This window comes from Aedes aegypti, chromosome 3 (assembly GCF_002204515.2).
Source record: "Aedes aegypti strain LVP_AGWG chromosome 3, AaegL5.0 Primary Assembly, whole genome shotgun sequence".
Classification (NCBI taxonomy): Eukaryota; Metazoa; Arthropoda; class Insecta; order Diptera; family Culicidae; genus Aedes; species Aedes aegypti.
In genome coordinates, this window is record NC_035109.1 from 31679471 (window position 1) to 31694112 (window position 14642).

The 14642-nt window shown below is 39.3% G+C and overlaps 2 protein-coding genes across 2 annotated transcripts in view; one reads left to right on the forward strand and one right to left on the reverse strand.

Annotated features, from left to right (window-relative positions):
• Nucleotides 1-7968: 7968 nt before the first annotated feature.
• On the reverse strand, nucleotides 7969-10510 carry LOC5567826 (ESF1 homolog). The gene is made up of 2 exons (XM_021855389.1): nucleotides 9723-10510; nucleotides 7969-9541 (listed from the first exon to the last, which is right to left on the reverse strand). The coding sequence occupies exons 1-2, from the start codon at nucleotides 10407-10409 to the stop codon at nucleotides 8033-8035; spliced, it is 2196 nt and encodes a 731-aa protein (XP_021711081.1). The 5' UTR covers nucleotides 10410-10510; the 3' UTR covers nucleotides 7969-8032.
• Nucleotides 10511-10647: 137 nt separating this feature from the next.
• Nucleotides 10648-14642, forward strand: part of LOC5578946 — a 54364-nt gene continuing 50369 nt past the window's right edge. Inside the window, exon 1 of the mRNA XM_021855390.1 lies at nucleotides 10648-10800. Within this exon, the coding sequence (XP_021711082.1) occupies nucleotides 10781-10800 (20 nt within the window). The 5' untranslated portion in view covers nucleotides 10648-10780. The remainder of the gene's footprint in view (nucleotides 10801-14642) is intronic.

Sequence of the window (14642 nt, forward strand, 5' to 3'; positions counted from 1 at the left end):
GAAATTTAATTTTTAATTCATTAGAGAGATTTCAATTATCCTGTCCATCTCCAGAAAAAAGAATATAGATAATCACTTATCTCTGGTTGTTTCGTTATCCATCTTGTTTCAATCTGCTTGAACATTTTGATTTTTCTCCTTATTTGGCATGACGCTTTCTCGAGAAACTTCGTTCAAAAAATCATTCTCTAAAAGCAACATTTTAAGAATCCAAAGGAAAAAATAATTCTAGGAGTTTTGAATAAAATCAGGATTCTTATAAGTACACCCCCGTGCATAAGTTTGGGTTCACCCCCTTAAAAACATACATGTTCAGTCCATATCTCTGTGATTACACGTCCAAATGAAACTCTCTAAGTCGCATTCAAAAGGCAAAGAGTTATTCTTACTTCGTATGTATTTTGCCAAAAACATTTTATGAATTTTGTTTACTAAACTTTCACTTCAAGTTGTTACAAAACACACTGAAAAATCATAGCTAATTTCCTCAGCATTGGACCGCCCAAATTTTAAAACAAGGTATCATCAGAATCGTAATCTTATATTCTTTGAAGAGCACTCAAAAAATTTTTGCGGAGAAATCTAAAAACTATTGAAAATCAATGAAACAGTCAGTCAAGTCATCGTGCAAAAGTTTGGGCTCACCCCTCAGTATGGTGTGTCGTGCAAAAGTTTGGGTTCATCTGAACTTACTTAAAACACGAAAAATCTGTGAAATCTCAAATCAATCATGCACGCGCCATTATTTGCGCTCGAAAAAGCTTTTAACTATTAAAATCTGTCGAAAAATGGCAGAGATATTGACAAAAATGATGTACGTGCGGCTCAGGTGAACCCAAACTTTTGCATACTGAGGGGTGAACCCAAACTTTTGCACGATGACTTGACTGACTGTTTCATTGATTTTGAATACTTCTCAGATTTTTCCGCCAAAATTTCGTAGGGTCTCTCCAAAGCATATAAGATTACGATTCTAACGACACTTTGACTTAAAATTTTGGTCGATCCAATGCTGAGGAAATTAGAAATAAATTTTAAATGTGTTTTTTGAAAAATGTCACAACTTTAAGTAAAATTTTAGTATACAAAATTAAAAAAATGTTTTTGGAAAAATACATACTAAGTAAGAATATTTCTTTGCTTTTCGGATGCGGCTTAGAGGGTTTCAATTGGACGTGTAATCACAGAGACATGGACAGAACACCTTTGTATGTTTTTGAGGGGGTGAACCCAAACTTTTGCACGGGAGTGTATGTTTCCTGATTTCTGAATGTCCTTCAGGAATTCTTCAACGAATTTCCTAAGTAATGCAAAAAAAATCCTATAAGTTTTAAATCGTGAATTTTATCATAAGACATTTTTGGTAATGTTCTCCAAAAATACCTCCAATAATTTCACGTTAAACACTACAGTTCTACCACAAAAGTTAAAAATATTTTCTCAAAAAAGTTTGTTTAGATTTTCTGCAAACATAAAAATAATAGTTTTTAGATTAATCAGTTCGCCATACTACCATGGAGTTTCGGAGTTCATGCATAACATTTTCTAACATGTTAGATACATACACCTTCAGTAAAAATTCCATCCGTTTGAGCATCATTGCCCATTATAAAAGACGATAAAATGAACAAGATGTTTTGTAGTTCATCCTACAAAAAAAAACACCAAAGCTTTTTCTGTTAGGTATATCGTCGAGAATTTCGTCAAAATGTATCAAATTTCTACGGTTAACTCATGAAATTCCTGACAAGAATTCAGTATTTCTTCCAAATTCAACTTGAACTTCAATAAAAATTGGAAGTCAATGAAAAGATTCGTAGAGTAATTTGTAAGGATTTCTCTTTAAAATATTGAGTTTTTTTTTTGAGAAGTTTTTGAGCCAAATATAAAAGTGGATGGATTTTTAGATATTCTTTATAGAAGAATCCTTGAAATTTGGAAAAAATATGAAGTAATTTTTGAAACCTGAAAAAATACCTTACGGAATTTCTGGAGAATATTTTTTGAGATGTTCAAGAATGAATTTTAAAATTCTTTTGTAGATCTGTAAAAAAAATTAAAAATTCACAGAAGAATCGATAATGTATGGGGAAGCAATACTATAATTCTCTAAAGAAGTCGTTAAACAAATTTCCCGGGAAATTTTATGAAACAATAGCTGAAAGTATGCCGCTAAAACTTTGAAATGCTTTAATTAAAAAAAAGGTAGGTGTGATTTGAGAAATTTTAAAATTTTACAGGAAGGTCGGCGAGAGAGAATTTCGAAGGAATTCGGTGATCAATATCAAATTGATTTCCAGACAAATCTTAAGAACCACTGGTGAGCAATCTTAAGAAAAACAGAAATGCAGATACATTTGTGGAAAACTTCTCTGACAAATCACTAAGAACATTTTCCTAATTTAATCTTATGAAAATCTGGTAGAATATTATAATCTTGAATGAATCATCCAACTTTTTTTTTGCAGGAAGACCTGGATAATATTAGCGAAGAATTCTTCAAGCAAACCTTTAGAATTTCTGAGGGATTTTATGAGAGATTTTCTGAAATATTAGGTGAATGAATCTGAATAGAAACTTTAGGAAGAATCTCGAAGGCAAAATTAAGAAAACCTTCAAATATACTCACTGATGAATCTGTGGAAAGAATCCATTCTTGATAATCATGAAGACAGTTTTGGTAGTATTTCTTGTTCTATTTCTCGGAGAAATCCTCAATAAATTCAAAAAAAATCCTCAACAAATTATTAATCAACAACTGTGTTTTCAACTAACAATTAAAATGTATGTGTAATAAGTACGTAGAAGAGAATTGTTGAAAATTTGGAATTCTTCAAGAGATTCTGTTGAGCAATTTGATACAGATCCTTCGAAAAATGTTATGGTGAGATTAGCAAGCCTGAAGAAACTCAAAAAAAAAATCTGTTAAATAATAACTTCTAATCCCATAAATGGTTTTCCGTGGGAGTCCCAGCAGGAATTCAATGAAAACTGGTAAACGAGTTCTTGGGGAATGTACTGGAAAAGCACGGGAATTCATGAAGAGATCCCCGATACCTGAAAACTACGAAATTTGTGAAAATCATGATTATTACGAGCGACATTACTTCGGCAAATCAACAAATTTGCTAGGCCCCCCCTAGGCCCTCTCCAGAAAAAAATCCTAGCTACGCCAATGTTCGTGATAGTGAATTTGTTAGTAAAGTGCTATATTCCTATTTTCAGGCACCTGCTTCTTACAATCTAGCCAATGGTGCTTGTGGTCGACATTTAGCAGCCAGCACGACGGATTTCGGGAAAACAAGTGAATTATTTTATGATGAAAATTGAGGAGAAAAGCTGAGTTGAAATATATACAAAACCCAATCTGAAAGTAACATATTTTTATTTAGTGCCTTTGATTGCGGGGCTAGGAAGAAGAACTTTCACAAATCATGGGAATGAACGAAAAGGGAACAAGCAACGCAGGAGAAAGATGTTCCTGTAAAATTCAATAACGTTTATTTTTTAAGTCGTGTAAATTTGAAATTCAACGTAATTTTGAGTTTATTTTCATGCTCCAAACATAAAAGACACGGACACCGTCTTCAGCCATTTAGCTGCACAGACTGTAACTTAACACTAGACAATAAAGTAGCTTAAAAAATCGTTTTTGCTGCACACCGCTCATTCGATTCTAGATCAAATTCTGAGTGTCCTCTCAAAATTTGAACTCATTCGGATGAAAACTGAGATTGCACAAGACTTTTGAATTTTATATGGGAATTACTATGGAAAAGGCAAGCAATTTATTCAATCGGTCATAACGTTTGCCTATGTGCTCTTTGGGATTAGAGCTACGTTGATTCTGTGAGATACATTCATCAGCTACAACTTTGCCGAAGACCGTTTTCAAATCAGACGGTAATCAGTAATTAGTTAATGATTTATTTCCAGTCACAAACTCTTCAACTGTGCTCTTTTAACTTCTGAACAGGCAACATTGCTGCATCATGGCTACTATGTTTTACTGCATATATCCAGTGATGCATGCAGAACAGCCCAATTATTATAACCAAAATTTTACAACTCATTCAAAAATCAGTAACTAATTACTGAGACGTCCGATTTGAAAACGGTCTTCGGCAAAGTTGTAGCTGAATATTGTATCTCGCAGTATCAACTTAGTTTAAATCCCCAAGAGCACATTAGCAAACACTATAACCGATTGAATGAATTGATTGCCCGTAAAGCAGGTAGATCACCTTTTCGTGGTGCGTTACGGGGCAAGATCTATCAATTTGAACCCTAGTCGCATCTTGTTTGTCGGGCTAGGTTAATATGTTCTGGTAATTCAAAGATTCGCGGTACAAAGTCCTTGTTACTGGCAACAGTTTCTGAAATTGAATCTATTTTACCTAGCAGATGGTTAAATACTCGGAGATGGTAAGTCCCGAGACTACACTTGAAGCCAGGATAACAATCATGAGTATTAACTCAACAGGAACTGTTAAGCTTTGGTAATTCAAGGACTCACGTGAAATCTCATTTTCATTTTCATTTTGCAGCGTTTGGTGGGGCAATGAGAGCGCAAGTCAGTCCAAAGCCGGGGGAAGGGATAGGTAATGGCCGTAATAGTCTATGCGGACCACTTGAACACCATCGGAAAGGATAAGAAGGGTTGGGGTAGGGTATAGGGAATTGGAGAAGACTTGACACAGTAATGCGATTAATGCTGCAAAATGTAAATGTGCTGAAAGTATTGGAGTTTGATTTTATTAAAATTTCAGATAGATCGGTCATTGTACAAGTAAGAAAGAGTATGCTGATCGCTTTCTAGAAATTTTATAAACAACAAAATAATAACAATATGAGAATGATGCTAAGGGCTGCTGGAAAAATTTTACATACCTTGATGATAATACTTCCCTGACCAGAAATATTCTATTTTGAGCATCCTTTTCGAAGCTATTCTATCCAGGTATCCATGTACTGCTTTCAATCCTGAAATTATTCTTATTGTGCATGCTCATGCATTATATTAGTGATGCTCATAATCATGCAACAGATAAGAAGGAGAGAAAAAGAGAATATAGGAACAGTGATTAGTAATGAGTTAATTACAGTTAACTCTCCCTTACTCGATATTGAAGGGACCATCGAGTTAGGGAGGTATCTAGATACAGAACACATATTTTTCAAATTTTAAACGTTTAATTATTTCAACAAAATACATTCAAAATAGTAATTTAAATGTGAAATATAATACAATTTTACCACATTTACCTATGTTACACTTTTTTTACCAGTCGGCAAAAATTGAAAATTTGCTCACCCAGAAAAAGGCAGTAAACCTCAATTTTACTATCAATTTAGTCATAATATTTAAATTCATGATTTTTTTTATTATTTGGAGGACATTTGGAACTTTTCATGAAAATATCGAGTTAGAGAGGTAAATTCACTTGGGAAACTGGAACAGATAGCATCGAGTTAGAGAGGTATCGACTTACAGAGGTATCAAAGCATGCTAAATTGAAGGGACCGCGCATTCCATCGAGTTAGGGGAAATATCGAGATACAGATTATCGAGTAAGGGAGAGATGACTGTATGTAGTTTTGTTAGAATTATAAACAATTAAACAGTAGTAATGAATAGCTTACAAAAACTTTGCAGCATAGCTGAGCCTTTCGGATCCTAAGACCGATGTATAAAAATAATTTGTTTCGAAATTGTCCGCGTGGTCTAGTACCCCTATTAGATAAGAATCAGTACCCCTATTAGATAAGAATCAGTCATAGACATACATACCGAATGCTCGCCATGACCCTATGACCAACATTTGTATATGTATAGCCTTAGCTGATGTGGCTTTTCTAATAGGTAGTTCTTTCACTCATTGATTGTCTTCAAAACCTTGTCAAGTATAGAAAATTGATTTTATTTCATTTATTACAACATTGAAGCTACATTGTACTTATTAAGTATTAGGTATTATTTTATGTTTTTATCACTATTGATATTATCAAGGCCAAAATTCCCAGTGAATGAAGAATTTTAAAGTACTAGAACACCATAGAAGATCGCTAAACATTACCTAATCATGGAACGGCTTTTTGCTCTATTATTTTAGGTAGATGCTATTGATCTCCCTTTGCTCCTATCCGCAACCCGGTGCACGCGCCCTGTTGGTTTTCGAAAACCTCGTAGAAGATTACAAACCGTCAATGGCATTCCCAATTACTACCTACCCCACATTGCACATTCAAGGGTCTAATTGTGCTCCTAACCCACCCTCAGTCTGTAATCTTCTCGCCAGTTCGAAATTATATTTTCCCGAAGTGAAAGTAATTTTGATGAGTGATAGCGTAGTGCAGCCCAACTGCATAGTACAGTAGTTTAACCAGAATCTATGACTTTGAATCAATGATCTATAATTTATACTTCTTGGGAATAATGGTAAATATGCAAATCCCTGTAACGTCTGATTTTCTCGACGAAATGATTTCAAATTTATAGAGAAGATGCTTGTATATCACATGTTTCGAATAGGTAGAACTAATAAAAGGCTCAAAATAATGGTGGCCCATTCCACCTCGTATGGTCATACTGCCCCCATCCCCCCAGATGGTCAAACATTATCACCCATTGAATGAATATAAACATATATGAGCAACAACAAATATTTCCTTAAATTTTTTCTGCGAAAAACCGTGGATGAATACCGTTTTGATTCGTATTACGGACACTTAAGGGCTCAGTGAAGTATAACTCATCAGAAAGCATATAAAATGAATCATTTTGTATGAGTCCTCTGCGTCATCAAGCCTTCAAAACAATTAACTTTCAAATGGTGGGTGAAGATTTTGATTCCGCAATATGAATAATTTTAAATAAATTGAAATGTGTGGGCTTTTCATGATTCTTATTCCGGACGCTTCCTTACTTTTGCCTCATATTCCGGACACTTTGATTCGAATTCCGGACAGCTCATGAAAATCATAGATAGAAATGTCAAATCATTAATTGAGATCGGCAAACCCCTAAAGAAGCGTTCAAGAAAGCTGATCATTATAAATTTTCATAGATATTTATGGAAAACGTTAACTAAAACGAGCCTCGAAAGTGAGAACGTTAGAACGGCAAAAATTGAAACATTTCGTGTGAAATGTTTCCCATACAAAGTACAGTGTCCGGAATTTGAAGCTGTCCGTAATATGAATCAAAACGGTACTTGAATGAATTCATACGAAAAATGTCTGGAAGAATAACTGGGAAAACCGGAATAGAAACTGGAACACCTGGATACATTCATATATGGATTCTTGATTGGTTTCTTGGTGTAAACCTTTATGGGCTTTCTTGCAAGGTACGAATCTTTGGAATATCTGCTAGAGTACTGTACAACTACAACTGAAGAAATCGGTGCAATAGTTAATGAAAAATCTCAAGAGGAAATCCTGGGATAGTACCTGGCAAAATTTTCAGAGTAATCCCTGTGGAAACTACAGGAGGTCGTAGCGTTGGAGTGCTCTTGAGCAAATCCTGGAAAAAATCCAGCATCCCATAAATAATCGATGGTAAAATTTCTAGATGAATTTTTAGGAGAGCTGGTGGAGGAATCTTTAGAGGTATTTCTAGAGAGATCCTTGGAGTAGTCCCTGAAAATATTCCAGGGAGGGATCACCAGAAGAATTTTTGTAGCTTTTTCTCAAGGAATCTAAGAAGAAATTCCGAGGGACCTGAAGAATAGTCGCGTAAGAGTCTTTGAAAGTTTCTCTGGAACCTCTAGAATTTTGTACCACAATTGCAATCAGAAAAATAAAATAAAAGGGGCGTAAGATACTATTTTGGTTAAAAGGCACATTGAAGACCTTTATCACAAAAAGATCCCTGAACCATAAAAGTTCTTACAAACTTTTAAGCGATGTCCTTACAGAATATGCTAATGCGAACCTCAGGAAATGTGATCTAAATGAACTATTCCGTTTTGGAATGCAAACATTTTGCATTGATTTATACGATTACATCAACAATTATATGTACTTACAATCACTTTCCAATCTTGCGCTTGATACTCTTCACCAGTAAACTGGTGCTGACGTCTCTCTTGGGTTTCTTCGCTTCACTCGCCGTCACCTCGTCCAGGCCATCACCCTTCGACCCCGGCAGGTCATTGTCCTTCAAGGGTCGCTTCTTCAGTTTCTCCTGTATCAGCTTCTCCATTCCCTTCGTCTTCTTGAACGACGGATTCGTTGGGTCGATGTTGTACTCCGGTTTTTCGTACACCGCCTTGAACCGATCATCGTCCACGTTGACTTCGAAATCGTCTCCGCCCGCGCTCATCTGTTGGCGCTGTTCCTCGATTTGCTTCTTGCTCTTCTTCAGAATTCGTTTTCTCTTCGATTTCGACACGGACTTTAGATCGATTTCGTTTTCCTGGATTGCTTTCAGGTTGAAGTGGCTTCTGTCGTCCTCTCCGTCGTCCAGCATCAGTTCCAACTCGGCACGTTTGCGAGCCGATTCGGCTTCATCTTCCTCCTCCTGTTCGGCATCCTTTTGCTTCTTGTCCTTTCTGCTTGGTTTCTTCAAATCGAACTCTTTTTCGTCGAATGCGCTGGCAAAGAATGGATCATTCATGTCAACTCCGTAAGGGGTATCATCTTCGGACTCTTCTTCACCGTCGGTGTTCAGTTCTCCGCGTTTCTTTTTCTTCTTCAGCTCCTTTCGTCGCTTTTTCTTCTCCTTGGCTTTCTCCAGAATCTTCTCAAACGGATTAATGTTGTCCTGTTTCTTCTGTTCAGTTTCTGATTCCGACTCTTCATCTTCTTTCTCCTCTCCGTTCACCTTCCAACTGAACTCCATTTCAACCTTCTCGTCTCTTTCCTTGTCTTCCTGCTCTTTTATTTCTCCTAACAATGCTTTATACTTAGCAATCATGTCTTGCTTCTTGGACTTTTTACCTTTGTTATCAGGTATTTCCTCCTCTTCTGATTCACTCTCTTCCTGCTCTACCTCACCGTCACCATCCGACTCATCTTCACTGCTACTGCAAGCAACGTACTTTTTCAATTCGGTGTCCTTCACATCGGCCAACTTTCCCGCGCGAATCTTTTCGTTGAACTCCTTGCGCTCCACGTCGTTTTCGTCCCAGGTTAGCTCCACCTTGGACTGGTTCAGCGCGGTGGTAATGAACACGCGCGGTTCGTACTTTCCCACCTCCGGCAGTTCGGTGCACTTCTCCTTCGGTTCGTCGTCGAATTCCATGTCGTCCGGAATGAATCGCAAGTCCAGCTTGTTGGCGGTGCTCTCGTACTCAACGCCATCGCATTCCTTGTACAACTTGTCCGCCGTATCGACGTTGTCGCATTCGACCACTGCGTAGTAGTACTTAAGACGGTTTAGCTGATATTCCCGGAGGCGTTCCAGTTGCTTCTCCTTCGCCGCTTCTTCGTCCAGTTCTTCCTGTTCCGATTCGTCCGATCGCTGCGCTGTCAGTTCTTCCGGACCTTGAGCTTCTTCCTCCTTCATACGCTCTTTGCCGAACTCGGATGGATATATCTAGAAAGTTAATAAGGGATTAGTCACAAAGTTTTACAAAACTGTTACTCAAGGCTCATTTTTATATGAAAATAATAATATCTAAAGTTAAAACCCCGAAATTTGTTCATTTGAACTCCCAGAAGCTACTGCCCGTAGAATTTTGAGTGAAACCCATCATGTTGCATCCGTCCTCACTTACCGTCACGCTCAGAATGGTCGATCCTCGCGGCAGGAACGAACTCAGCATGACCATGATATCCACCGCCCTAACGCGATCCCAGTCCATGTTACACAGAGCCAACCTTGGCGTCGATTCGTCTGTCCGCTCCGCATCGGCATCCAGTTCGCCCCAGACGTGCTCAATGAACACTTCCTGCTCATCGTCCTCTTCCTCTGAATCGTCATCCGAGGAACTGTCCGATGCAATTGCTCCTTCGCCTCGGGCGTAGTCCACCTCCAGATCCTCCAATCGGGACTTTACCTTGTCCGGCATTGCCATCGCCTTTTCCTCGTCGTCCAGTTCCAGGTCTTCCGAGCCATCTGAGTCTCCTTCCTGCTCCTGTGGCTCTTCTTCCCCACCCTCCGATTCCGGTTCGGATTCCATTTCGTAGTACTTTCGCAGCTCATCGCTTTCGGCCTGTTTCACCTTCCGGCCGTACTTGTCGATCGTGTGCTTCACGTTGAACTTCTCATCCTTGAACATCGACTGGAACCGTTTGTCGATTTTGACCTTCTTCTCCGTCTTGGGAATTCCCTTGAAGCGTGGATCGTTGACCAGATGGGCAAACCGCTCGTCGGTCCAGATTTTCGAGGCTTCTCCATCGGCGGTGACTGGTTTTTTCGCCACACCACCGGAGGTTTGTTTATCCTTTTTGGGTTTTGCCATTTTTCCGGCGGGATTTCGGAATCTGTAACACTTTTCTGGGATAAATTACGCAGACCGAATTTTACGTGCACCAGAACTGACCGCGCCGAAAGAAATGCATTCCGAAAACGTAAACAAAACAGCATGGTTTGCCAGTGATGCCATCATATTATTTTGACATTTCAATTCTTTTACACCGCCGGGGTGCGTTCGCTTAAGTAATGAACTACGCATCGGTGCACCCCTTGCTAAAAAGGACCTGCGTATCGCGTCGTCTGTCACAAACTAGCGCTTACGGTCATAAAATCACTGCAGTAAATGTTCCGTCGCAATCGATATTTACTGCTGGAAAAGTTGAAAAATTTCTCCCAAATTGGATTTCAGTGACACAAATGGAGGATACTCTTGCTAGGTAAGTGGCACGAACCGGCTAATCTATTATTGCGGTCGTTTATTTAATGTCCGCAATATGGTTGCAAATTTTCATGGTCAAACCACAACAAAGCTGGCAATACTCGCAATCACCACCCACTTTCGTCGAATGGGCGGTGTAACCCGTTCACAGACAAACGAACAAAAGCATTCTTGTTTTGAATTTTTCGCGCGTGTGCATCCGAGTAATCGCTGGACCATCGAGCGCTTTGCAGTTTATCAGTGCTCCAGCGACACATTGAAATAGCCTGTGTCACTAGAGCAATAGTGTAAATTATGTATTTTGGACAGGCTAAGGATATGTGCTGAAACGGCGATCTATTAACTGCCTTAGATACGAATATATTATATCGTTATGATACTTATATGCTTAATGTCTCATTGTATTATGAGTTTCTGCGGAGAAAAAGCTTACAAACTGTAGCATTAGCTGCATTTTAGTGGCCTATCTGTTATACATTTCGGGCATCAAAGCTCGAAAACTTATTCATATAGACTCAAGTCAAAAAAGTATACAAACTTACTTTATCGATCCTACGTGTTTCGCAGACGAAATTCCACACGTTTCCCTCTGAACCAACTCGATTTTTCACATTTAGAACGTTTAGTTTTCGGATTTACAAAACGACGAAAGTAAGAATTTCAACTTTCGCAATCAAAACGCTACTTTCGCCGCCCCGCTGTATGGAGAGACAAAGTGACTTAAGCGAAGTATGCACTTCAACAGAAAAGTAATCGCCCATCTCGATGCGTGGGAAATTTCTTGCAAGAAATGCTCAAGAAAAGCATTTTTCTTTGATCGCAGTACGCAGTTGAAAAGAAATGTCAATTCAAATGGAGCTCATTGTAGTAAATTTCTTGACCATTTCTTGGGCAGAAATTTTTACTTTTGTTGAGCGGAACAGCATACTTAGCTTTAACCACGAATCAAAACAAAACACTACTTGAGTCGATTTTACACTGGTAGAAAAACGTCGCAAGTAACTGAATAAAACGGCTTATCATTTTGTCATAAAATTATTGTGTGAAATAATAGGAACTCTATAGTTTTTGAACACGAGCTCATTGTATGCAAAATTTAAGCAATCTACACGTCGAAAAAATGTTAAAAAGGTGATTCATTTTAAAACAGTTTTGGAAGACAGGTTGTGATTCTTCTGAATTAATTTTCTCAAAACCGTATGGAAGTTACTTACGTCGATTTGAAAAAGTAATCGAGAAATATACATTTTGGACACCCTCATGGGAATATATACCGCTTCTAGCACTAAACCGAATAGCGCCTTCTGTTTTTTTTACTAGCGCTGTCTTCCCTGTACGTTAAACCTAATGTCGGAAGAGGTCAGAAGTAGTGCGCTGTATAGATAGATCATCTGAGCGCACTACTTCCGAAATTAGGTTTAACGTACACGGAAGGCAGCGCTAGTAAGAAAGCGGAAGGCGCTATTCGGTTTAGTGCTAGAAGGGGTATAATTTGGACAGGGGCGCTATCTCAATAACCATTGAATGGTTCTCAAAAAGACTGGCATATCATAATGTTTTAAGAGTTATGCATTTTTTTCGCTTATTAGATGTGTATATTAGTGATAATCAATAATTAAATTATTTCCATTTTAAATATTGTATTTTTTGGTTAAATCCAGAATGCGATCGCAGCTCTGTTTGGAGCTGCGAACTTATTTACACAGTGAGAGAAAATTGATCAGAAAAAAGTCTAAAAACTCTCTTGATTTCTAACACCACATGCAGCAACATAAATGAGACTTCACAAAGATTATCAATACTCCTTGCCAAATTAGAGTAATGCACATCATAATTGATCAAAATAAAACAGTTTTCAGTGAAATGTCGACGTCAGAAATATTAATTTCACAAGCTGCATAACATTTCATTGCACATTATACCTAATCAGTTTCGAGCTGTCAAAGCAATTGATGCACAAGCAGCAAAATTTAATGCGTTGTTATTCGTTGATTTCGCTCATTTTTTCGCCGATTAAATAACTTCGTGCCACTAAAGTGGATAATCACGCCTCGGGCCGTAATACTCCGCGCAATAATGTGCAAAGTTCGCAATCCAACATAATTATTCGCCGTGACTACGATAAAACTCCGTCGGTAACCTCAATCGTTGACTCCGGTGATCGTAACGATGCCAAGCGGCTAAAACGTACCCACTGCCAGCCTTCCCCAGCCGACGATCACAATTTCCTCCCGATGGAGATCGGAACATCAATCCAACCGATGGTTGCTACACAGAACCTCTTCGAAACGCTGTCCACTGACGACCCAGATGGAAACGTAAACAACAAATCGCAATCGCCACCCAATGCCCCGAAGAAGAAACGCCGTCCTCCTCCCATCACAATCGTAAGCAAAGGTACCAAACACTCCCGCGAGCTGATGAATCTGGCCGATATCCCGCAGTCCGGTTACCAACTGAAAGCTGTTAAAGCTGGCACGCAGCTTAATGCGACGGACGAGAACGTTTTCAATGCCGTCATCAAGGTGCTACAAGACTCCAACACGGAGTTTTTCACTTACACCCCATCGCACCAACAGCCCGTACGATTCATTCTCTCGGGTCTCGCTCTGTATGATTTGGTGGAGCTGAAGGAGGAATTGTTGCTCAATGCAGTGCGCCCGTTAGATGTTAAAATTTTCTCTCGAAAGCAAAATGGTCCCGAAGAAACTGTGTTGTACCTGCTTTGTTTTGAGAAAGGATCTACCAAGCTTTCGGAGCTGCAAGGTGTCAAGACTCTGTTCAACACGGTAGTAAAGTGGAGATTTTTCACCAGAAAACCTGACGATTCGGTCCAGTGCCATCGATGTCAACGCTTCGGCCATGGAATGCGCTTTTGTAACATCTCTCCATCCTGTGTCAAATGCGGGGAGAAACATCTCACAGCAAACTGCAAGCTCCCGGTGAAGGCCAACCTCAAGGATGCTACCGTGTCGCGCAGTCTTATTCGGTGCGCAAACTGCAGTGGTAATCACACAGCCAACTTCCGAGGTTGCCCCAGCCGACTGACGTATATCAAGCAACTCGAAGAAAATCGTCAGCGTGCTTCCAAGAAAACTACGATGCCGAACACCCGCGCACCTCCGACCTCTCTACCTAGAATCAATTCCAGCGTTCAAAATCGTTTGAACAATCCTAGCGCCGCTGAAGGACTTTCTTTCTCGCAAGTACTGCAAGGTTCCGGCCGACCAGAGCGACGTGCAGATCTTTTTTCCATCTCCGAGTTTCTTTGCCTGGCGAGGGACCTTTTTCATCGGTTGCAAGGCTGCCGTTCTAAGGAACAACAATTTCTAGCTCTATCCGAGCTAATTATCAAATATGTGTATAATGGCTAGTTCACCCTGCCTGCGCGTAGTTAATTGGAACGGAAGATCCGTTCACAGCAAATTGCTAGAATTTTTCGACTTTGTACAACGTCATGGTATAGATGTAGCTGTCGTCACCGAAACCTGGTTACGCCCAAATACTTCATTCCTTCACCCAAATTTCTCCTGTGTTCGTCTCGATCGGTCATCGAATGATGAAGGCGGCAGAGGAGGAGGTGTACTAATAGCTGTGCGTAAAGGATTGGTTTTCAAGCAGCTGAATATTTCGACCAAAAAAATCGAGGCTACAGGAGTTACCATCTCAACGACTGGTAATAATGAAATATGCATAATCGCTGCATACTTCCCTGGTACGCGTCGGGGCTCTGAGTGGTCCCAGTTTCGACGTGAAATCCGCTCTTTGGTCACGCAAAACTCACCGTATTTCGTCATTGGGGATTTAAACGCCAGGCATCGTTCTTGGAACTGTGTCAAG

Excerpts from the sequence above, each read along its gene's own strand:
- LOC5567826 (XM_021855389.1), bottom strand. The coding sequence starts at position 10,409 with ATGGCAAAACCCAAAAAGGATAAACAAACCTCCGGTGGTGTGGCGAAA. Across the intron at positions 9,542-9,722 it reads CGACCATTCTGAGCGTGACG|ATATATCCATCCGAGTTCGG; the intron begins GTAAGTGAGGAC and ends TTAACTTTCTAG.